This window comes from Chrysemys picta, chromosome 12, assembly GCF_011386835.1.
Source record: "Chrysemys picta bellii isolate R12L10 chromosome 12, ASM1138683v2, whole genome shotgun sequence".
NCBI lineage: Eukaryota > Metazoa > Chordata > Testudines > Emydidae > Chrysemys > Chrysemys picta.
Genome location: NC_088802.1, coordinates 57,408,205 through 57,432,370, shown reverse-complemented (window position 1 = coordinate 57,432,370; position 24,166 = coordinate 57,408,205). Strand labels below are relative to the sequence as shown.

General features: G+C 48.2%; 2 protein-coding genes across 17 annotated transcripts in view; one reads left to right on the top strand and one right to left on the bottom strand.

Moving 5' to 3' along the window:
• Nucleotides 1-1,089: 1,089 nt before the first annotated feature.
• On the bottom strand, nt 1,090-23,972 carry LRRC45 (leucine rich repeat containing 45). 14 transcript variants are annotated; one of them, XR_010591941.1, is made up of 18 exons: nt 19,032-19,054; nt 18,570-18,894; nt 16,447-16,508; nt 13,737-13,807; nt 13,290-13,468; nt 11,831-11,959; nt 11,124-11,236; nt 10,467-10,525; nt 10,273-10,350; nt 8,309-8,444; nt 7,947-8,024; nt 7,630-7,741; nt 7,383-7,453; nt 5,135-5,227; nt 4,414-4,506; nt 3,179-4,294; nt 2,950-3,097; nt 1,090-2,371 (listed from the first exon to the last, which is right to left on the bottom strand). XR_010591941.1 is itself a non-coding variant. In XM_042840897.2 (18 exons), the coding sequence occupies exons 2-18, from the start codon at nt 18,799-18,801 to the stop codon at nt 2,175-2,177; spliced, it is 2,040 nt and encodes a 679-aa protein (XP_042696831.1). In that variant the 5' UTR covers nt 18,802-18,894; nt 23,854-23,972; the 3' UTR covers nt 1,090-2,174. The 14 variants fall into 14 exon arrangements, 13 of the variants coding, with proteins under 13 accessions (XP_042696831.1, XP_023960489.1, XP_042696829.1 ...); XM_042840897.2 differs by lacking the exon at nt 19,032-19,054 and adding an exon at nt 23,854-23,972 and having other exon boundaries at nt 3,179-3,352; nt 11,124-11,251; XM_024104721.3 differs by lacking the exon at nt 19,032-19,054 and adding an exon at nt 23,562-23,809 and having other exon boundaries at nt 3,179-3,352.
• Nucleotides 23,846-24,166, top strand: part of CENPX (centromere protein X) — a 26,214-nt gene continuing 25,893 nt past the window's right edge. For 2 of the 3 annotated variants that reach the window (XM_008167711.4, XM_005283077.5), the window contains exon 1: nt 23,890-23,984. In XM_008167711.4, the coding sequence (XP_008165933.1) occupies nt 23,946-23,984 (39 nt within the window). In that variant the 5' untranslated portion in view covers nt 23,890-23,945. Of the gene's footprint in view, nt 23,985-24,166 lie in introns of all 3 variants that reach the window. The other variant, XM_042840903.2, reaches the window with a different exon arrangement.

Below are 24,166 nucleotides of genomic sequence, written 5' to 3'. Positions count from 1 at the left end.
ATACACCAATCCCCTCAAGGTTTCCATTGCCCACCAATCACTACTAGTAATTTAGGACAAACAGATAATGAAGAGAAAGTTACCTCTAATTCTGCTTGGGAGGACAGTGTAGGGGTGTTGCACCACAGCTGGCCTGGTTCATTCTCTGTTTTGCTACTAATGGCCTCAAGGGTCAGGCAACCTTAAAAGATAGTGACAATGTAACCTCCAGTGTGGAGCTGCTACTGCAGTTTCCCCCTAATGTGCATGGCTGGAGAAGTTCCAGCCATCTTGTGCTCAGCAGCAAAGATGCAGGAGTGAGAATCTGCCACAGATGAGACTTTTAGATTCCTCTAAATCCAACAATATTCTGCCAAGAACTTAGGGTACATCTGCACTTCAATAAAAAACCCACAGCACGGAGTTTCAGAGCCCAGGTCAATTGACTTGGGCTCACAGGGCTTGGGCTGTGAGGCTAAAAACGACAGTATAGACATTCAGGTTCATGCTGGAGCCTGGGCTCTAACCGCCCCCTCCCCCCAACCACAGGGTTTCACAACCCAGGTGGCAGCCGGAACCTGAGCATCTACACTGAAATGTTTAACCTCACAGCCCGAGTCCCATGAGCCCAAGTCAGCTGAGTTGGCCAGCCGTGGCCATGGGTCTTTTATTACAGAGTAGACATACCCTGAGAAGCATCATGTGGGGAGGCCACCCCCACTACAAAGGGCTTCTCCTTTAATCTGCTCATCTATGAGAACTCTAAAAAAACAGTTTTTCCATTTGAGCAGCTGAGGCTCTGGCCTCTCACTCAATTACAGCTACTGTACAGCTACAGTCCATGGGCCTCTCCTGGGTCTCAAGGAAAGACTTGGAGCTGAGCAACCACCCTGGGGGTTTAATTCCAGACCCCTTCTGTTTTTAGCTGTGCTCAAAATCTCTGTAACCTCTAGCTGCTCTCAACTAGTTCTCCATACAGCTGCCCCGTTTATTGGCCAGCCCCAGAGGGTCTCCCTGCAGAAAGCACATCACAGAGATCAACACAACAGTTAAAAACAAACATTAGGGTTCCCAAATTTGTTAAAGCATGCAACTGATGATTGCTCAGTGTTATAACAAAATGCAAAAGCTCTTTATTTTAAAATAAACCCTGCGAAACAAACCATGAAAACAAATCAACCCCTAGGCCCAGAGAGAAGGGCACATATTTCACTTTCATCTTCGTTTAAAAAATGTGCATTAAAATTAATTAATATAAAATCATTCGCCATCTCCTACACATTCTTTTCTGAAATTCTATAGCCAGGGAAAGAAAACAACTCACACCCTCTCCACCAGTTCAAAGCCAAGGAAATAGGCACTGCACAGGTCAGGGACCTTGGGGAGCCAGGAGATCATTCTTTGCAGCTTGTCTCTTTAGTAGGATCCAGTGTGACCCTCCCCCGCAACATGGAATTAAATGCTGTTCTCTGCCACTGTCTTGTTAAAGAGGCTCCAGTTTAAGGCAGTGGTTCATACTGAGCAAGGACAGGATCTTCCCTATTGTTCAGTATCAACTAGGACTGTAGGGCTTCAGCCACAGCTAACAATTCATTATCCAGCCTGGTTCTGCAGTCACCTGCCAGCGTAGCTGATTTTATTTATTACAAGTATGTCTGTGTTACCCATCACCGTAGTATCTGGGCTCACTGTACTTTGCCTAGAGTGACACAGATGGCTCTCAAGCATGGAAGCTGTTTTTGACAGTTCCCCTGTCGAGTGTTGATAACACTTTTTTTGTGAACAGCCATGGCATCAAAATCAGTGCTGCAGTCTCTCCCAGGACCCTACAACATGGTTAGTATCAGTGTGTGGGGCAGACACAGATAGATTTATGTTGTGTGACAGGACATAAAAACAGTTTCAAAGACTGTTACAAGCTCTAGTGTGGACAGGGCCTAACACGGTGAAGTGGGAGAACTCAGTCCTGGCTATTCCTACCCCAGCTTGGCTAGTTGCTTTCTTCAGACCTCATTTCTGTCAGCAGCAGAATTTCTGAATGGCCTGAGGGATTCTGTGTCTGTGACCCCCTTGTGCTTCAGAGAGGAGTAACACCACTCTCCTGAGAAACCAGGCATGTTCTGGAAAAAGGAGCTGCACACAGATCACGCCCCCCTATTCCTGAGAGCAGGCACCTGGGATTCCTTAGGACATGCTCATTTCCTAGGGCTGAGGGCTCCAAGGGTGGAGCCCTGCACATAGGCCATGATGGCGTTTTGCAGGAAACTAGCTCGTTGGGCCTCCTCTTCCCTCATCCTGGAGATCTCAGCCTCTTTCATCCTCAGCTTCTCCTGGAGAGTAGAGATTTCACTCTCTTTATCCAGCAGGGCCTCCCGGTGGTTACTTGATAACACTGTGCAAGAAGAACCATGTTAGCATAGGGAGTGGGTGTGTCCTTTGGCTCATGGGGTCAGTACCAGGGAATAACCTGCTGTAGTGGGAATATGCCTGTGGAGGCAGAGTGGTAACAGACACACACAGCACAGACTGCTGGAGGCCTTTACCTCTAGCTTTACCTAGTGGGCCCAACAAGACCCTGATGGGGGGGATGCACATTTGTGTGCAGGTGTGGCATCATGCTCACAGGATTGAGGGTCAAGAGACATGGGTTCTATTCCCCTCCCCCTGCTGTGTGAACTTAAGCAGGGCACTTCACTTCTGAGCCTCAGCCTCCCATCTGTAAAATGGGGATAAGAATCCTAAGGCACTTCCAGGGGCTCCTGTGCAGGTTAATTCATCACTGTCTGTAGAGCAACTGGAAGGCAGGAAAGGAATATGAGGTGGTATAGTCAAGGGTAGTAGCCTGTACCATTCGGCCCCAAACTCTCTAGACCCTGGGGGCGGGACTAAGATGACATGACACCTCATACTACTCCCTGCAGTCTGTAAGGAAGGTGCTGTACATAGTCCCCCAACCCCCATGTCCATCACCTTTCAATTGCCTCTCCAGGGCAGCAATCTTCTCTTTCAGCCCTTCCTGTACTGTCCTTTCAGCCTGCAGGTGTCCAATCTGCTCCTGCAGCTCCACTCTCACTTTGTTCACCTCAGCCACCTTCTCCTGCTCCTTGCCGCTCAGGTCCTAGATACACAGGACATGAGAGACCGGCAACCGCAGCATACAGCTCTGCATCAATGACTAGAATTCCCCCTGCCCTAGTACCTGTTGTAGTTCCTCCACGCGCCTCTTGAACCCTTCGGTTTGCAGGGTCAGCTGGCTGACCTTGGCCTGTGCCTCTCCCACTGCCTGCTTCTGCTGAAGGCAGTAGTTCTGAGCTTCATCTCGTGACTGTGTCATCAGCCGTAGCTTCTCTTCCAAGTGATCCAGGTGCTGTTGCTGTAAAACACAAGCGCGTAGCCCCTCTGCCTCCTGCCCAGGGTCACGAGCAGGGACTGGCCTAGCACGTGTTGGATGGGAAGCAGAAATTCTGCAGTGTGTGGTGGCAGGGAGTCACCAAGGGACACGCCTCCCTTGAATTGAACAGGGACCAGTGCCTCTTTCTGATGATGGAGACAATGTTCTGGTGGAAGGGCTGCCTTTTGGAGGAGATGTAAAAGCAAGGCCCTAACCACCCACTGAAGATCCCAATGGGCATTTCACAGGGGTAGGACCGTTAACGCCAGAGTCCTGGACAAGCCCCAGTCCTGGTATTTACATCCTCCCGCCTGGGTTCATTTCAGTTTGACACAGCATTCTTCCTCATTTCTTGTCCTAAATGGCTGGGCAGCACTGCTGTATCTGGTTATTCAGCTGCTGCATCCCACCTCAGACATCACTGCACTTGTGCAGTGGTGAAGTGTGTGTGTGGGGGGGTGTATTTATAAGCTCATAAAGCATTTTAGCTTGGGATGTAAGGTGCTAGAAAAGGTCTGGGTCTTGAGGAAGACTCCTCACATGCCACACAAGGGGAACCCCCCAGCCTTGTGCAGGGGGTCTCACTGCAGTTTCCACGCGCTTCAAGTCTAGAAAGTAACATTTCTTGCCCAACAGCAATAGCCATATGGGAAAAACTCTACTGAGCCCAGAGAACTGCAGCAGCACATGAAGTCTGCTGATACATAGCAGCAAAGGGATCCACTTGTCTGCCAGGACCAGGAGCATAAGCAGTTAGAATGACACCCCATTACACCATAACCACTAATTCTGTATGTAACAAGTTGGAAGGTGCTGGGCTGCTGGGAACAGGGGTGATGGTTTTGAGACACCTTGGAATGGAAAGTGCTAATATAGCTTGATGCAGACATCTCAGGGTTACTCACCCTCATGAGTCAGTCAATACTTAGGATAACAAGATGAAGAACAAGTTACTGATCAGTTATTGGAGAAAGACACATGCTGGAAAGACAAATCCACTCCCACCTCCAGAGACAGGCCCAGCAGCTGGGTCACGGTCTTACCTCTTCCAGCCTGGCCTGGCCCCGGACTTTGATTAACTCCTCCTCTGCCTGACCTCGCTCAGCAAATGCTGCTGCTTTGACTCGGCTCAGCTCCTATCACAAACACACACATTCCAGCCATGTTACCATGCAGCTTCAGGCCACGGATGGGACAGGGCTAAAAGTGAGGCAGCCACCTCCTTTCCCTTAGGGGCAAGGAACAAAAGGCTTTCCCCACCTAGCGGCTGCCTGGGTCAGTCATTTGATTCACAGACCAAGCTTCAGGTGCAGGTGGGAATGCACCAGACACATAGTTCCAGAGCCAGGGAGCCACAGCCAAGAGGGGCATGGGGGCTGAAAAACCTGTTCTCCATGGGCCTTACCCCATAGGCAAATACATCACTGCTGCAGGCAACGTTTAATTCCCCTGACTGCATGCCCAAGCCCTGCTATCTTACCCAGTTTCAGATCCAGGACTGTGTTTGACCTCGCTCCACCACTATCCAGTAGAAAGAGTTTTTGTTTAAATAGGAAATCAAATGAACAGATGACTCAGTCCCCTTGTCTTCTCATCTCTGCCCCAGCCCTCATGCCCCACAGCACACAGGGAATCTCACAGGCCAGCAGTGGAAAATTTTGTAGAAGCCCCTTGTTAAAATATTGGCAGCACGTTCCTGCCACTGCAACTCCACCACAGCCAATGGCTCCCAGACACACAGGCACCCGGACCACTCGCTCTCACCTCCTCCAGCCCAATCCGGATGGCTTCCAGCCTCTGGATTCTCTCCTGCATGGAGCGCTCACTTGCCTCCATGTGATGTGTCATGTGATCCACCTGCAAAGTAGCAGGAGTCATTCCAGTGGATTTCTGGCACCTTATTATTCCTGAGATACAGCAGTCACCCAGCATTGGGAATAGCACACGCCCCTCTAGCCAGCTACTGGCAAGAGAAAACAAAGCTTCCTCCTTCCCCAACACAACTCTTCTGGGAGGCTCCAACACAACTGAGCAGCAATGCCTTTAAAAAGGAAGCCAGAGCTTTGCATACAAATTCCCCCACATTTTTGAAGAAAGGGGGTTGGAGTCAACTCCCAGGAGCTCAGGCCACCTTGTAGTTTGGTCTTGGACCGGAGCCAAACACTGGGAAAGGCCCAGGTTCCAGCTGGGATGTGAAATGAGGTCTTCCTGAAACAGATCTCTCACAAGATTTCCACACACACCCAAGAACAGTTTGGAAGGTTTTGGTTTTGACAGTTTTGAGAGACCCAAATCCAATCCAGATCTGATCTCAGCCTCCTCATCACTGCCTGTGCCAGTGGAGAATCAGTCCCGACATCCCAGGGAGGAACTGCTCATAGAGCTGGGACTCGAAGCACCCTGTATCTGCACTATACACACTACTGCAATAATCTTGGTCCAAAATATATTTTGTGAAGCATCGTCTGAAAATAAATAACTCACTAGTCAATATCATGGTAAAATATATGTAGCCACATTATACATAAAGTTATGAATTCCCCATTTATGATATTACTTATTCAAAACCAGATAGCCCTGCCAGGGCCAAAGTTGTTAAACAGGCCTACCCTAAACAAAGCAATGTGTGCTTACCTCAATTTACATATAGGTAGTAAACAGAACCTTCAAGGGGGGCGGGGAGGATTGGTAAAAATGCAAATTGTTTGGTTTCCTGCAAACAGGAGCAGGGTTTTAAAACAAAACAAAAAACCCAACAACAACAAAACATGGGGTCTCCTTCACCACCAGACTGAATGCTGCATGTCACCTCCTCACCGCTTAAATAAACTTTACTTTGAGGGGTAACCTTCAGAAGAATCCATTTAAAAGGTTCACTGGACTATAAAAGAAAAGGAGCAGAAAATTCAAGTTCTCTCTTGCCAAAGAAATCAGCATCTTTGGGCCTCTGGAAGAGATCCTGACCGAGAAGGTCAGCCACTGTGGAAGACGGTGGGTGAGAAAAGCTTCTTGAACAATGCCTTGAACCAAACCTTGCTAGATTCAGTTTTAGACTTGTAGATGTGTATTTTCACTTTTATTTTCTTGTAACCATTTCTAACTTTATCTCTTACACTTGAACTCACTTAAAATCCTGTCTTCTTTTGTTAATAAACTTGTTTTACTATTAATCTAAACCAACTGTGTTTGTACTTCAGTGAATGTGAACTTTGGGTAATTTGGCAAGCTGGTGGGTTTGGTCTCCTTAAAGGAGCAAAAGGATCTTATTATTCCTCTGAATGTTGCAGGAGAGGGCTGGACATTTCAGAGCACACAGGTCTGGGGAAGTTCAGGACTGGGGGTGGTGTTGGGGTCACCTGCTAACATTAAACAAGTCTGATAAAGACAAAAGCATGTCTGCGATAACTGCAGGCAAGCTGTTGGATTCAAAGTGGTTGAATCAGAGCTCCACAGCTTATAGAACACCAAGTGCATTCTGGCTGTGTGCATGTCCCAGACAGGGAGCCACAAGTTGCAGAAAATTTTGAGGCCCTCAGGTTATATATAATACAACAGTGATACAACCTCTCACTGGTGTGAACTGCACCCTAGAACGTGACAAGAGCCGAGCCCCAATCACTGGCCCTGAATTGCACAAATGGGTGTTTGAGACATTTTGTTGTTTGCTCCAGCAAAACAGCTTTTTCAGGATAAAAATGATGACACCACCTGTTCAGTTACTGCCCTCTGGGGACAGGATGAAAGGACAAATCTCTTTGACACCCGAGTACACTGCAAAACCTTGCTGGATGGCCTAGCAGCAGGGTGCCCTGCAATCTCTCCTGCCAGGCTCAGGCCAGCGGGAAAGAGTTTCTATTTTTATAAATGGCCTTTTGTTCCCATGGATGAGCCAGAGGCTGCTGGATCCTCACCTGACATCAACAAACAGTCCCAGTAACTAAACCAAAGGGGTCAGTAGCCCAGAGGCCAGTGGGGAGACTTGGTTCAGTTGCTGCTGCGGCCCTGTCCTTACCTCTTTCATTCGAAGGGATTCCACATCTTCCAGGCCCTGTTTAAATCTCTTCTTCTCCATTTCTAGGCGTTCTGGAGGTTAAAGGAGAGCGGATTATCAACCAAGGTCTCGCCCTGGTACTCCACACCCTTCACCTGACACTAAATGTCTCAGTATAAATCTTTATGCTCGGACTGCAGGGTCTGGCTCCCCCATAACTCAATTCTCTGATTCCCCCCAGGCCTGGCTGCCCAGCTCCTTCACTCACCCTCTGCCTGCACGGCCCGCAGTTTCAGCTCTGCTGTTGTGTTTGTCAAATCTTGCTTCACCTGGAACAGCTGGTCCTGCTGGGCTTTGCACCTTCTCTCTAGCTCATCCACCTGAACGGAAATCACCACCATGAAATGAAGACAAACAAAGCTTCTGCTTCCACTAGCACTGGGATGGGTGGCTGGCTGAGCATGGCCACTAGCCAGTGGGAGCATAGGAAAGGGTCTGGAAACCTACACACAGTTAGCAAAGTAAAAAACATGTTGGGAATTCCTCAGGCCCATCCCATGTTTCAGCCTAGGCTTGCTCTCCTACCTGATTTCTTAGAAGCAGGTTTTTCTCATTGGCAGCAGATAGGTCCCGGAGCAGCTTTGTTTCCCGATCAGCAGCTTCCTGCAAACCAAGCCCAGGATTAGGAAAGCCCATCCCAGACCTCCTGAGGCCCCACACCCCCATCCAATACCACTTCAAAATAACCCAAGTCCCCAACACCATAACTTTCTCCCACTCACAGTACAGATCATTCTCCAGTCACTATTCTGTACTTCAGTTCACAGCAGTTCATATACGGAACCAGCTGACTTCTCATCCCATCCAGCATCCCCTGACACCCCAAACCAGAACGCCACCCAGAATCAAATATTGACCAGCCCCGTCCAACCCACAATCCAGCCCACCTGTTTTTGCTGCCGGAGCTCCTTCAGCTGGCACTCAGTCATGCTGGCTTGCTCCTGCTTTGTGGCACTCAGCAGCTCTCCCAAGTTGTGCACTTTCTGCTCAGACAGAGCCAATGCAGCTTCAGTCATCTGCAGTCTACACAGCAGAAGGCACAGCTGAGATTTTAATCTTTGTCCCTCCCAAAAATACATCATAGTCCCAATGAATTCTCTACACTGGACAGCACAGGATATGCAGCAAGACACAACCTCACAGCAACATAGGAAGAGACAGAGGATCAGCTTGGGGTCCTCCCAGCTCCGCCTCTTGTCTCAGACAATGGTCAGTACCAGCTGCTTCAGAGGAAGGTGCAAGAAACTCTGGAATTTCCAATTACAAAATAACTTGCTCATTGGGGCAGTTCCTTCCTACCCCTCATCAGTTAGTGGTTAGCTCAGATCTTGAAGCACAAGGACTTGTATCCCCTAATGTATCTGTATCACATCTAATGTTACTGTGGGTGCTCTCATTATCAAGAGATATTGAATCCTTTTTGGAATCCTACTAAGCTCTTGGCTGTAATGAAAACTTGAGGCAAGAAATTGAGCAGACTAATTTTACATTGTGTAACAAATATTTTTTTATCAGTTATAAATTTGTTGCCTTTCAAATTTGTTGCCTTTCAATTTTGCTCTTGTAAAAAAGGCTGAATAGAAGCATCTGATTGTGATCGCTGAGCTGTTTACAGGACACTTAGAGAACTTTTCCTTCAGTTGTTACAGTTAATTTATACACCAATAAGGGGCCTGAGTAGCTCCACTTATTCCTTCAATGTCCTGCCCCTTATATTGCATTTCTCAACAGTGAATTTAATGTGCCCACTCATCTAGGTGTTGGGTCCCTCTTCACGGTCTGTGAGAATCACACCTCACCACACCCCTGCTCTGCTGGCAGAAGTCTGTAGTATAGAACTGGCCTTAAACACACACAGCAAATGGGCCAACTCCCTCCCGCTCTGCAAAGAGAGGCTGCTTGTCCCCAACCCCTGGATAGCCTAGCCCATGTCCTCTCCTCCATACCAGCCCTATACAGCCCATCTTTTGCCTTCTGCCGGCTCTGCATTGTCCATCTACTTAACACTCTCCAGTGATACCAGGTCTTGCAGCTCATTTCTCAGTTTCTCCCATAAATGCACAGAATGCCCCTATTGTATCAATCTGTCAGGCCCCAACCCGCCCTCCCTCAAAACCCCGTACAAGATCCACTTCCACAGGGATCAATGCTGATGGGAAATTGCCAATTGACAGCAGTGAGGCAGGTGGCCAGTGTGGATCCAACATGATTGTTGGATTCTCCCATCACTTCGACAGCTGAGAGTTCAGCTGACATTGACTTAAGTTTGGGGCTTATTTGTTTTTATGGCTTCTCACGTGGGAAACGAGTCTGATCCCTGATTTGCAAATGCAGTTGCATGCCTTGCAAGTGTAGTCATTGTTGGGCAGAGGGCTTCAGGCATTGGCCTTATGATGTGCTCTCTTTCCTGCAGAGACCTCACACGCCACTCCTTAAGAGTGGACACAGCCTCATGCACAGACCTCTCCATCTAGGTCTGTCCAGTGCAACAAGTTCCCAGGTGCCCTGGAAACTGACATGATTAGCATCCATTTCTCTCTCCAGCCTGCAAACTGCTGGGAGCCCATCCCCACAATGGTCTGCCTTGTCACTATCCCCTTCAACCCATTCCTAAGCCCACCTGCTTGTCTGTTACTTCTTCTAGTGTGCAAGCTCTTTGGGGCAGTCGCTGTGTTTACTACATTTGTGCAGTATCCAGTACAATGGGCCCTGATCCTGACTGGGACCTCTAGGTACTAAAAAAATACCGACTGAAATAGTGAGCCAGCTACTCCCTCCTTTCTCCACAGCTCTGAGCAGTACAGCCTACTTCTCAGACAATGGAATGACTGGGCAGATTCTTTCCTCGTACTTGGCTTTTAGTGAATTCATGACAGACTGCCGCTCATTCAGGGCTTCCTGTAACTGGCCAACTCGTGCTGCTGATGTCCTGAATTGGGAAAAGAAAAACATTAGCAACTCGAAATTAAGACTTCCATCCAAGACTTCCCTCTGAGAACCCGATCTTTCCCCCTATGCGAGGAGGGAGCCAAGAGATTCACTGACCTGCTGCTCCTGGTTATTTCTTCTCTCTGTTTATCAATAGTGTCCATCAAATCCAGGAACTGAGATTGAGATAAACACCAGTGACACCGTGAACTGCATGAGTTTGTAGCATTTAGACCTGCCTCTCCCTACCCTCCCTTTGGGGCTGCATGGGGAGCAGCACCAGCTGATCTCCTGGAAGAAGCCAAACTGGTGATCTGATGGGCGTCACCACCCGGTTGGTCTATGGTCATTGATCAAAGCTAGTGTTCTGTCTCAGAGACTTTGTACCACAGAGAGGGAGAGGATGTGGAAATCATATGTATTAACAACTTCATAAACTGGAAAGTACTGAACTGTCCCAGTAAGAGAAAGAACAGGATGAATGAAAATGAAACCACTGAAATCCTTTGGTTCCCAGAAACAAGTGTTTCAGCCATGGGATGTTTCCAATGCAACAATCCAACTGGTGGATCTGCTCCCAAGGGCGACCTAGCCCCAATCTGCTGTATGATGCTGTGTGCCTACTGCAAGTACAAATGCAGCATGTCAACATGTGCAAGTGGCTCCTTGGGCTAGGACTCCTGGTACTGTGCTACTTTACAAAGACAATTCGCAGGAAAGCCAGTGTTCATGGCTGCCCCACTCAAGCTGCTGAAGCATTAGGAGGCCACTCACCTGCTTAGCCTTCTCCTCCTTCAGATTAAACATCTCCTTACTGAGCACGCGTGTCCGGCTGTGGTTCTCAGCCAGAATGGTCTGGCGATCCTGGTTGTGATCCATGGCTTGTTCTGACACAGAGAGAACTAGAGTAGATACGCACATTTCCATAACAATAGAGCAGAGAGAGGTTCTACAGCAGGATGATACCTAGACCCCTGTGGCCTCCGCATGGACCCGTTAGGGAGACTGTTCCCACAATATGGGTGCAATGGATAGAGTGAAGGAAGTGTTCTGTATTAAAGAAATAGCTTCCAACCCACAACAACAATGCAGCTCAGTGGGGGCTGCTTTTCGCAACTTCCAAACTGTACCACAGCCACTACGGGACAATACAAAGCCCCACTGAAGGGGGAGTCCTTCCCTGTTTACATGACACTCCAAGATTGCACTCAATCAAACCCAACCATCTCCTTCCCTAGCTGATCTCTGCAGGGAGGAACTGGGAAAATTCCAACGTATCTCCCCTTAGCACCGTGCAGCTCCCTGCATACCTGAGTTCAGCACAACTCCTCCCTTACCAGCAGGCAGGGCCCTAAATGGCTCCTGTCAGGGAGTGGGAGACATGGGGCTCCTCTGAGATAGCAGCAGCCCCATCACCATCCATGTCCCTGTGGTGAGAAGAAGAATGCACACGTCTTTCCCACACAACATTGGCCACATACCCACAGCCTTCAGGATGTCACTGGGGATGTTGTTCCCAGCCAGCTCCAGTCTCCTCAAGGTCTTGTTGCTGTGCAGACAGCTCAGTAACGCTCGGCCCCCCAGGAGCCCAATGTTATTCCAACGCAAATCTAGAGGGGCAACAAACCATCACCCTGGCAATAGCACCAGCACCATCAGGCCATACTGAATATATTCCTCACACATGGCACCCTTGCACAGTGGGTCAGCTCCCCCCAGGAGCCTCAGCATAAGCCACCAGTGGGTGTGGTTCACCATCTGAGAGTGATGGAACGAGAAAGTGACGGACGGTGCAAACATATAGCAAATGCAGCTTCATCTACCCTCTCAGCATCCTGCAGAAGGACCTGCAATAAACGCTGCACACACTGCAAAGTCTGCGCAAGGAACCATTCCAGCCAGGCAGGCCTGCAGGATGTTCCCATCACGTCATTATTCAACAAACCCAACTTCCTAGGAGAGGCTGCCCAGCCAAGAAGCTTGCTGCTAGTCTGAAAGAAAAAACTCCCTGCAGGGAGACAGCACAGCAGCAACCTCTGCCCAGTTAGGGAGGGGAAGGGAAATTCTATCAAGGCTTCTATTTGGGGCAGCAGGGCATCTGCACAAAGAAACCTCAGGGCCTGGAATGAGATGCACGAGTCTCAAACCAACAGGACAGTCATAAGCTGGGGGATTTGCTCTTCTCATCAACCCCAAGGGTGGTGCTACTGCACCAGGTACCCAGATTTAGATTCTGTGCTTCCGTTCCAGAGTTTCTGGTTAGCCCCTGCTTATCTAAATCATGAAACCTGTATAGAGGCTGCCAGGGCTGCCACTGGCACAGAGTCTCTGAGCAGCTCTGGAGTGACTGGAAATGGGGAGGCAGTGCAATAGGCAGTGTTCCCTCTAATTTTTCCCATGCATGTGCGGAATGAATTTCATATCACCTCCACATTGGTGCACATAACAAAATTCATGTGGTGGAGCTGAGGGGTTTGAGTGTGTGTGTGGGGTTCTGGGCTGGGGCAGAGGACTGGGGTGCGGGGGAGGTGAGGGTTCTGGCTGGGGCCGGGGATGAGAGGTTTGGGGTGCACGCTGCCCGGGGGCTAAAGCGGGGAGAGGGGACTCCCCCCAGCAGCACCTGGGCTGGGGGGGGAGAGGCGCCTCTCCCCTGGCTACAGCAGGGTCCATGCTGGGGCTGGGTTGGGCCCAGGGAAGGAGCGCCTCTCCCCTGGCCGCAGCAAATCCAGGGTAGGTCGGTGCTGGGGCCAGCGGGAAAAGACGCCTCTCCCCGCTGTGGTAGGTTCGTGCTGGGAGAGAGGCATCTCTCCCCGCTGCAGCCTCAAGCCCCTGCGCAGGGCTTAATAGGCAGCTGCGTGAGACCACGCAGCTTAGAGGGAACTTAGGCCAAAGGTACCACCTGAAAGTGATAACATCCTGACGAAGGAGAGTTGCTCTTACCCAGCTCCTGTAGGCTGGAATTGCATTTCAGGGCCATGGCCAGCTCTCCTGCTCCCTGGTGGTTAATCTGGTTATTGCGCAGATCCAGCCACTGGAGGAAGCGGTTGCCTCCTAGTCCCTGGCAGAAGAGGGAAAAGCCCTCCTCCCACATGCCCAGGCTGTTCCACTCCAAGGTGAGGCTGAGGGGAAAGTTAAACAGGAGTCGCAGGTTAATCTACATCCCTAGGAACAAGGAACAGCAAGAGGCTGAAGGGGCTGCCTCAGCCTAGCTCCTGTGGGGACCCAATCACAGGCCCACCCTAGCCAACAAAGACCAGACTCCAAAGAGAAGGGAGCTCTCCAATGTCCACCCCAGCTCTGGTCCAGCAGAGAAGGAAGCCCCCGAGCCTTGCACCCACTCACCCAGCACATAGTGGACAGACGGGTGGAAGTGACTTTACACCTCACCTTCTGATGGATTTGTTCTGCCTGAGGAGTTTCCCCAAAGCCTCAGCACCCAGAGCTCGCAGGTTATTCCCCTGAAACAAATACTGCAGGTGAGTGGCTTAAGGTGTCCCGTTTCATCCCGCCTGATACACTGGGTGGTGCCAAAGCCAAGTTGTGGTTATGATTTATCACATGTAGGTAACACTGGTCCCATGCACATTGCCCACTAAACCCAGGCTCTCCAGCCCTCGCGTGGAAATGCACAGCTCCTGCTGGTGACAGTGCCAAACAGAAACATGCTGCCTGGCCTCACTGTGACGGGAAACACTTTCCACATGGGGGAGCCAAATACCTCCCACATGGAAACAGTGGTGCCAAATATGATCATCATTTGCCTGTGATAAGAAGGGAGCCTCAGACTCTTGGCATCTGGTGGCCATTTCGACTTTTCACCAGGAAGGGCTCATCTGACAGCAGAGCGCGGCATGATGGATGGGTTTGGGAACTAACTCAGAATGATACTATGTCCTAGCAGAAGGCTGTCTTAATGTTTTTGGTTTTTTTAAATAAATATTTTGTTACACTCTCCCCTGAGGATCTGTGGCAAGTGTGACCTATCCAGGGGCTCCAGATCCCACTGTACTGCATATACACACACCCATAACTTGAGCTTGGTTGTCAGTGTTGCAATGTTTCAGAGTAGCAGCCGTGTTAGTCTGTATCCGCAAAAAGAAGAACAGGAGGACTTGTGGCACCTTAGAGACTAACAAATTTATTAGAGCATAAGCTTTCGTGGACTATAGCCCACTTCTTCGGATGCATATAGAATGGAACATATATTGAGGAGATATATATACACACATACAGAGAGCATAAACAGGTGGGAGTTGTCTTACCACCTCTGAGAGGCCAATTAATTAAGAGAAAAAAAAACTTTTGAAGTGATAATCAAGCTAGCCCAGCACAGACAGACAGTTAGATAACAAGTGTGAGAATACTTACAAGGGGAGATAGATTTCAATGTTTGTAATGGCCCAACCATTACCAGTCCTTATTTAAACCGGAGTTGATTGTGTCTAGTTTGCATATCAATTCTAGCTCAGCAGTTTCTCGTTGGAGTCTGTTTTTGAAGTTTTTCTGTTGTAATATAGCCACCCGCAGGTCTGTCACTGAATGACCAGACAGGTTAAAGTGTTCTCCCACTGGTTTTTGAGTATTTTGATTCCTGATGTCAGATTTGTGTCCATTAATTCTTTTGCGTAGAGACTGTCCGGTTTGGCCAATGTACATGGCAGAGGGGCATTGCTGGCACATGATGGCATATATCACATTGGTAGATGTGCAGGTGAACGAGCCCCTGATATTAATTAATTAATTGGCCTCTCAGAGGTGGTAAGACAACTCCCACCTGTTTATGCTCTCTGTATGTGTGTATATATATCTCCTCAATATATGTTCCATTCTATATGCATCCGAAGAAGTGGGCTATAGTCCATGAAAGCTTATGCTCTAATAAATTTGTTAGTCTCTAAGGTGCCACAGTGTTGCAATGTGTATTTTTAGGTAGTATTCAATCAGAACCCAGATTCTGCTTTGCTAGTATTTTTTAAACACAATTTTGGGCTGTATAATAAAGGCAACATATGACAGACCCAGGGCAGATAGTCCTTTCCACATGCAATTCTGGTGTAATAATGTGTTCAGTTCTCCATACCATGTTAACAGAAAGATATTGATAAACTGGAGGGACTTCACAGTAGAGCAATTCAGATAACCAGGGGACTCCCTCACTGATGTTGAAACAGTAAAAGACCTAAATATGTCTAGCTTGACCAAGCAGCAGCTAAGAGGGAGACACACAGTAATAATTGCCCATGAGTAAGTAAAGATGGACTGATCTATATGAGAAAGTTGAACCAGTTGTAGGCAGTGTCTACACGATGAGCACCAGAGCTGTAGTGCCATAGTGCACACACTTCCTACACTGATGGAAGGGTTTCTTCGTCAATGTAGTTAATCCACCTCCCAAGAAGCAGTTACTAGGTCAACAGAAGAATTTGCATCTACACTGAGGATTAGGTCGATTTAACTACAATGCTGAGGGGTGTGAATTTCCACTCCCCCTGAGCAACATATCTAGGTGATCTAAATGTTAAGTGTAGATCAGAGTGTAGTTAATGTGTGATTTTAAAGAAATTTAGTTAAATTGGTGCAAAAGGCTACGTGGACACACTTCAGATTAAAACAGATGTAATTCATTATAGCTTAAGTCAATTAGGAACAGTTTTAAACTAAACTGAACTAAGTCATTATTAAACCAAAATAAGTGTGTCCACAGGAGTTTGCACCAGTTTAAATTAATCAGTTTAAAAAAAGATTTAGATTAAAAGTATGCAATTTCTGTATGTAGACAAGGCCTTAGCAACGGATTATTAGGAAAACCTTCCCGCCAGCGAGTTCTACCAAGCAGTGAAGCAGTCTCTCTAAGAGAAGGGCTGGGAGTCCCATCAAGTGAGGCAATTACAATGGACAGGACACCGCATTAGGAAGTGTGCAAAAGGGAACAATCCTGCACTGGTCCCTTCAGCTGGTGGCCTGCATGGGATCATCGGGTCTTTCCATCCCCAATTCCCATGAGATCTGCACCTCTGTAACCTCCTCAATTGCTTTCTCTGTGTTGAAGGCCAAGACTTGTGCTCAGAGTTGCTCAAGTAAAGTCAAACAAACTCACCTTCAAGTCCAAAGATTTTACTACAGTGTTGGAGCAAAGTCCATTCAGCAGATGTCTGACCCCTGTGAAAGAGAAAAGAAGGATATTTATATTTCACACAGAACTTCAACCCTCTCCTGGACCTGAACATGAGGTGTCAATAAACACCTCTTCACCCCGGCAGCCCCAGTCAAGGAGAGGTAGCTACCGGGAGAAACTATTTCATTAGCAAGTAACTTTAGTGCTGCTGGAAAATGCCAACCTGACCTGGAGTCCTCTCTTTACACACAGACCAGCTAGAGCCTGGGTAGAGGCTTCTCACAAGCCCTGCCACTATGATCACGGCCTTGGTCTGAGAACCCTCTTCTAGGAGTAAGGGGGGACTTCAGACTCTATGGCTTATTCAGCCCTTGGTCTCTGCTGATAGGGTGGTTTGTGTAGACACTTCTCCTCTAGGGTTTGGACAGAGATCTCACACAACATTTGGCTGCCACTGACTTGGCCCACACTGAAACTAGTGATCTATTCATTCCCTCTGGGGCACCTGGCATTGGCCACTGTTGGAAGACAGGACACTGGGCTAGATGGACCTTTGGTCTGACCCAGTGTGGCCGCTCTTATGTATGTTCTCATGTAGAGGGTAAAGACTCCAAGTCTCATTTCCAGGCCCCTGAGCCACCAGAAAGTAAATTCAGCAACTGCAGCTGCAAATAATTCCTCTTGCTGCTGTAGGGCTAACTTCCAGCTTGGGTAGATGTACACTTGCTAGCTTTGATCAAGCTATACTACAAATATTAGCAAAGCTGCAGCAGCACTGGTGGCAGCGCAGGCTAGCTGCCCGAGTCCAGCCCTGTCAGAGAACTTAGGTATGAACTCAGGTGGCTAGTCCAAGCCGCTATCCACGCCGCCCCAATTACACTGCTATTTTTAGCACACAAACGCCATCAAAATTACCTCATGTATGTCTACGTGAGCTGGAAATTACGCCACCAGCTGCAGTGGAAACATGCCGTATGAGTGGAAATGTACAACAGACAAGTCCTCCCAGGCAGAGGGAATGTGCTTCTGGCATATGCAGCAGGGCACCAAGGGAATCACCAAAGCACATAATCAGTTTCAAGCAACTCTGTGGCCTCATTAGTCCAGCACAGCTAGAATCACACCTCATGTTCCAACTGCAAACAGCTTCCTTCCAACACCCCCTAGTCCTTCCTCTTACTAATGTGGGCTCCTAAAGATCTCTGATCACTGTATTTTTCTCTCTTATTTTTCTAAAGTAGCTGTACTCTACAGGGACAATGCAGCGGCAGAAACCCTGTTTTAGACTGTTAAGTGGTTGAGGCAGAGTATTCCACGTGGTGAGTCCCCTTTCTGGAGATACCAGATTGAGCCCAAGCCTGACTGTACAGATCTATATTTAAGACATAGTTTTCCGATAAAGCTTTTGCCCAACAGCAACACCCATAAAAATTAAAAGCTCTGCATATGCATTCATACACCCTGGAATGAGGGATTGGAGAGTAAAAATATTGTCCGTTTGAGATATGAAAGTTTCATCCTAATTGTGTTCAGCATGTCCCTTTAACCTTCCCTAAGCATGCAAGCAGTGCAAGGAGTTTCTGGGGCTCAGATCTTTTATTCATGCTCACAAAATAGTTTGTATGTGGTCCCAGTAAGCATCTCAGACCCAGGTCCTGAACAGAACGAGACCCCACCACCCACCTTGGCATCACTGGTTGAAACATATGAAGGAGGTTTGCTTTTGTGATAAGATTAGTTCAATAAGAACATATATCAGCTTTCAAAGCTCAAACAACTTGATGAGGTAAAAAAGTAAAAAATGCAAACAGAATGTGTGGGTTCATTTGGGCTTAGATAATATTCTCTCTGAGACAGATTAGTTTATAGAGTAAATGTAAGGCCAGGAGATTCAAACACTCAAATTCCTATTAGCAAGAATCCTGGATCTAATTCCCTGTGCATGGGGCTGCAGTTTTGCCCATAAGCACACATTTATTCACTCTTCAAAGCAACTCCCTTAAGATTAAGAATTTGACTTTCAGCGTGAGCCTGACTCCCAGATCTCACGGTTCAGACGTATAGCACACATGCAAGTGTCTCCCTGTGGGCAAAGAGAGTCCCACCTTCTTCATTCAGCATGCAGTCACTCAGCAGGATCTCCGTAAACAGGATCTCGTCCTGTAAAAGCTTCCCTAGGACTCTGCATGTATCCACAGAAAGGCTCTGGGTGGCAAAATTCAAGTGGCTTTGTCCTGGCCCCTCCCGGAGCTCATGTAGCTGCTGCAGGACTGTCTCCTGTGGCTGAACACCACTCTCCTTACATAACTGGATATAGGCCCTTCGAAACTCTTCCATTGCCACAGCAGGTGCTAATGTCACTCCCTTCCTGTCTTCCACATGACGAAGGACCAAGCTGGCCTCAGAGAAGAGCAGGGAATGCAGGAAAACCTGGTGGACAGTAAAGGCTGTACTGTGAAAGGCAAGAAGCAGTTATCTCTGGACTATAGTGCATGGTCCTAAGGATAAGCAGGACTGATACAAATAGTGCTCAGAGCCAGAGCCATTCCCACCCCATAAACACCCACTTGGAGCCCTGCAGGACACCAGTCCCAACTCCACTCTCCCAGGATAGGGAGAAACTCACTACAGCCTCTTCTCATGTACCCGTTGACTGTTACTGGGATACAGTCCCCAGCCCTTACAACAGCCATCCTCTAAACCCTGTAACTAGGAAGAGTAGAGCATGCTGGGGATTGTAGTTCTGCTCTTCCCCTCTCTTTTCCCCTCCCTCTCCGCCCCAGTAACCCGGGGAGGAGGGCATGCTGGGAGCTATAATACAGAGTCAAATTTAGAAATGTTACATGGTGCAGCCCCATCTCAGAGTAGAGATATTGTCTCCTGCTACACAGACCCCACTGCTCCTCCCATAACATCAGCGTATGGCCAACCTCAAAAGATCAAAAATCACGACATAGACTAAAAACAAATCAAAAGATTTAAAAAAATATTTAACTCCCCACTACTTCTCTCCAGTGTGTAAATGAGAATTTCAAGTTGAAAAGTCAATGTTTAATGCACACAAAAATGCACACCTCTCCCTGGCTGCTCTGCCCTCTTCATCCCTAAGACCGGGTAACTCCCCGATCCCCATTGCCTATTATTCTTGATTCTCCCCAGACTAATTTCCTACCTTCCCCCTACATTTCCCTTTTCAACTTCCTCCCTTCGCTGTCTCCCCCCCCCCCCCCTCACATTTTCCTGCCCTCCTGCAGCAACCTCACCTTCACAGACAAAGAATCCGCTGGCTGGGATGATTTAGTTGGGATTAGCTGCTTTGAGCAGGGGGTTGGACTACATACTTCCTGAACTCCCTTCCAACCCTGATATTCTATGGATCATTGTTATTTTAAAATATATTGTACGAGGACTATAAAATGGAGCTGAACAAAGACCACCCAAGAAAAATAAAGCACTCTCCCTATGGATCAGGTTTTCAAATTATTTTTCAGTAAAGATTTATGTGAACTGCAACGAATGTCTTTACAACATCAACCACCTTGCTAATTGCTGGAAAACCATCACCCAAGCAGTGCTTTCTACATCGCAGTGCAGTTTTTATATTTTCAATCTTAAATATTATTTTTAAATAACCAATTCACTCACATTCAAAGCATATAAACCATAATTTTAAATAATTATTTCTTTGTATAATTTTAACTACAGAAATATGTGTTATCCAGTGACTACAGTAAATTATTTACCTTTAAAATCTTATAATTGTCCAAATAGCTACAAATATATTTTTATTTTAATTACTCTTCCCTCTCACTGCTTCAGGACTTCTCCTCTGGGAACCCAGAAGCACTTCCCCCAACTATCCCCACCCCGCCTCCTGCTGCCTCGGGAAGTACAGCTGCTGGTCCCAGGCAAAGTAGTACTGAAAGGGCGGAGAGATGAGTCATCAGAGAACAGCTGTGTCTGGGGCAAAGGAGAAGACCACTGCCCCAGAAGTTCTGTTGCAGGCTCCAAGGCCCTGCTCTGGCCAGGCAGCAGCTGTTCCCCAGCTCCTCCCGCTCACTACCCCAGGACCAATCCATAAAGGAAGAAGGGCACGTCTGTGTCTTCTTTCACAAAGTTCTGGCTGTTTGTCCGGCCCTGAAAATCAAGGGAATGGAGGGCCTTCCTGCTCCATTAGTACAGTTCCTCCTGCTAGAACCACGATCCTGTGATTCACAATTAATTTGCGAGAGTTAGCAATAGTGTTACATCCATGTGGCAACCACAGCAATTGCTCATGTGGTGAAGCCCCAGCAAGAAAGAATTTATGTATTATTAACTCTCTGACACCATACATGTTTTGGTCTTTGGCAGGAAGTTAGTTGCCCTGTCTCTTTTAGCTCTCCTTTCACCTCCCTGTACAGCTATTCCAATTGCTCAACTAGAAGCATAAAGAACCAGTGCCAAGTGACCAGCAACTGTTAGAGGAACCACAGCTTGGGAACTTCTGATGCTGAGCATCCATCAAGCCTGAAAATCTCACACAGGAGCAGAACAGCCACAAACCCCAAAGCAAGGCAGGTGCTTAGCAAAACCTCAAGAAAGATAAACCCAACACAGCCTATCACTGGTACAACACCACACATGCCCAACACCTACTGTCTGGACTCTTCAGGACAGCTATGTCTCAGAAGCTAACTATCCTGACATAAAGCAACAGAGAGTCCTGTGGCACCTTTAAGACTAACAGATGTATTTTTACAGATTCAGACTAACACGGCTACTCCTCTGATAATATCCTGATATACAGATACACAGGGCTTGAACTGAGGCAACCCGCTCCCAAGATGCCATCTTTACTCTGCAGATTGTCAAGCCTTTTTTTTTTTTAAAGTCTATCTAATGTGACCGAGTGTAAACATCTACCTCAGGCCTGGTCTACACATACAGATTTCATATAATTGTAACTATATAAATTGGGGGGGCTTTTTTTCTTTACTGAAACAGTTAAATTAGTGAAATCCCTAGTGTGGATGTAGTCTCACTGTTATAAAAGTACCTTATACTTTTATTGTTTATTCCCCTTCCCAAATGGGAATAAAGTACATTGGTATAAGCACTTGTATACTGCTATCAATGCACCCTCACTAAGGGTGTTGTAGCACTGTAACAACACTGGCATAATTAAAGCAGTATAACTTGAGTGTGCATAGACAAGGCCTGCCTATGTTTGCAGAGAGCCTGGAAGGACAGCTCTGAAATGAGTTAACTGTCCCTTGCATAATGAAAAGTTTCAGAGTAGCAGCCGTGTTAGTCTGTATCCGCAAAAAGAAGAACAGGAGGACTTGTGGCACCTTAGAGACTAACAAATTTATTAGAGCATAAGCTTTCGTGGACTACAGCCCACTTCTTCGGATGCATATAGAATGGAACATATATTGAGGAGATATATATACACACACAGACAGAGAGCATAAACAGGTGGGAGTTGTCTTACCACCTCTGAGAGGCCAATTAATTAAGAGAAAACAAACTTTTGAAGTGATAATCAAGCTAGCTCAGTACAGACAGTTAGATAACAAGTGTGAGAATACTTACAAGGGGAGATAGATTCAATGTTTGTAATGGCTCAGCCATTCCCAGTCTTTATTCAAACCGGAGTTGATTGTGTCTAGTTTGCATATCAATTCTAGCTCAGCAGTTTCTCGTTGGAGTCTGTTTTTGAAGTTTTTCTGTTGTAATATAGCCACCCGCAGGTCTGTCACTGAATGACCAGACAGGTTAAAGTGTTCTCCCACTGGTTTTTGAGTATTTTGATTCCTGATGTCAGATTTGTGTCCATTAATTCTTTTGCGTAGAGACTGTCCGGTTTGGCCAATGTACATGGCAGAGGGGCATTGCTGGCACATGATGGCATATATCACATTGGTAGATGTGCAGGTGAACGAGCCCCTGATGGTATGGCTGATGTGATTAGGTCCTATGATGATGTCACTGGAATAGATATGTGGACAGAGTTGGCATCGGGGTTTGTTACAAGGATAGGTTCCTGGGTTAGTGGTTTTGTTCAGTGATGTGTGGTTGCTGGTGAGTATTTGCTTTAGGTTCGGGGGTTGTCTGTAAGCGAGGACAGGTCTGTCTCCCAAGATCTGTGAGAGTAAAGGATCATCTTTCAGGATAGGTTGTAGATCTCTGATGATGCGCTGGAGAGGTTTTAGTTGGGGGCTGAAGGTGACAGCTAGTGGTGTTCTGTTATTTTCTTTGTTGGGCCTGTCTTGTAGGAGGTGACTTCTGGGTACTCGTCTGGCTCTGTCAAATACTCAAAAACCAGTGGGAGAACACTTTAACCTGTCTGGTCATTCAGTGACAGACCTGCGGGTGGCTATATTACAACAGAAAAACTTCAAAAACAGACTCCAACGAGAAACTGCTGAGCTAGAATTGATATGCAAACTAGACACAATCAACTCCGGTTTGAATAAAGACTGGGAATGGCTGAGCCATTACAAACATTGAATCTATCTCCCCTTGTAAGTATTCTCACACTTGTTATCTAACTGTCTGTACTGAGCTAGCTTGATTATCACTTCAAAAGTTTGTTTTCTCTTAATTAATTGGCCTCTCAGAGGTGGTAAGACAACTCCCACCTGTTTATGCTCTCTGTCTGTGTGTATATATATCTCCTCAATATATGTTCCATTCTATATGCATCCGAAGAAGTGGGCTGTAGTCCACGAAAGCTTATGCTCTAATAAATTTGTTAGTCTCTAAGGTGCCACAAGTCCTCCTGTTCTTCTTTTAACTGTCCCTGTTCACCTCAGTGCTGCTGTCTCAGTTACCAGCCATGATGCTTAAAATGCCAATGCTGTGGCCACTGCTCTTCGAGGCGGAAGAGAGGCTCATAAAGGCAGATGGGCTCTATCCTGAGCCACCAGGTGCCACCTGCGGGGAGAGAGCGGGAGACACCGTCTCTCGCGTTTGCCCCCCGGTCAAGGAAACCAGCAGGGCACAAACGGACCGCGGTATCGCCGCCCGCCTGCCCGGGAGAGGGGGCGGGGCAGCGCGGGGCAGAGGCAGGGGGGCGGGAGAGACCTCCCCGCACCGGCGCGGTTACCGACCTCGGGCTCTTCCGTGGTGTCCGGTGGGCGGGGCTTGTCCGGTGGGCAGGGCTAGGAGGCGCCCGCTGCCGGTTCGGTCCCGCTAGAGGCGGGCTTGCACCGGGAGTCCGAGTGTGCAAACGGCCTCCCCGCCTTCGCCCCCCTCCCCGTTCCCGCGCCTGCAGCTCCGGCTGAGCCCGGCTACCCGCGAGGGAGAGGCAGCGCGAACTACAGTTCCCAGCATGCACCGCAGATGGGTTTTTCTCCCCTCCCTCCTCCGCTTTTTACTGACCCGGAAGCATCAGCGACTCACTTCCGGGTGCGGGTTACTCTATGGGACTACAGCTCCCAGAATGCCGCGCGCCATTGTAGGCCCGCCCGCCCCTTCCACGGGGTCGCTGCAGGATGGAGAGGCGGGAAGAGAGCGCGAGCGGCTTCAGGAAGGTGCGGGGGGCGGGGGCCGCCTCAGGGCTGTACGAGGTGCCCCGCGCTAACCACCGGCCCGGCCCGGCCCTGTGGCGCAGCGGGCCCGCGCTCCGGGAGCTGGCGCGCGCTTCCCGCGCTGGGCGGTCGGGGCCGGTCGTGGCGCCGCTGAGGGATGCTCCGTCTCCTGGTCCCCGGGCATC

Coding starts and splice junctions, on each gene's coding strand:
- LRRC45 (XM_042840897.2), bottom strand. CDS start 18,801: ATGGAAGAGTTTCGAAGGGCCTATATCCAGTTATGTAAGGAGAGTGGT. Junction 7,742..7,946: donor ACCTGCTTCTAAGAAATCAG/GTAGGAGAGCAA, acceptor ATTTCCGTTCAG/GTGGATGAGCTAGAGAGAAG. Junction 4,507..5,134: donor TCCGGATTGGGCTGGAGGAG/GTGAGAGCGAGT, acceptor TGTTTGTGATAG/GAGCTGAGCCGAGTCAAAGC.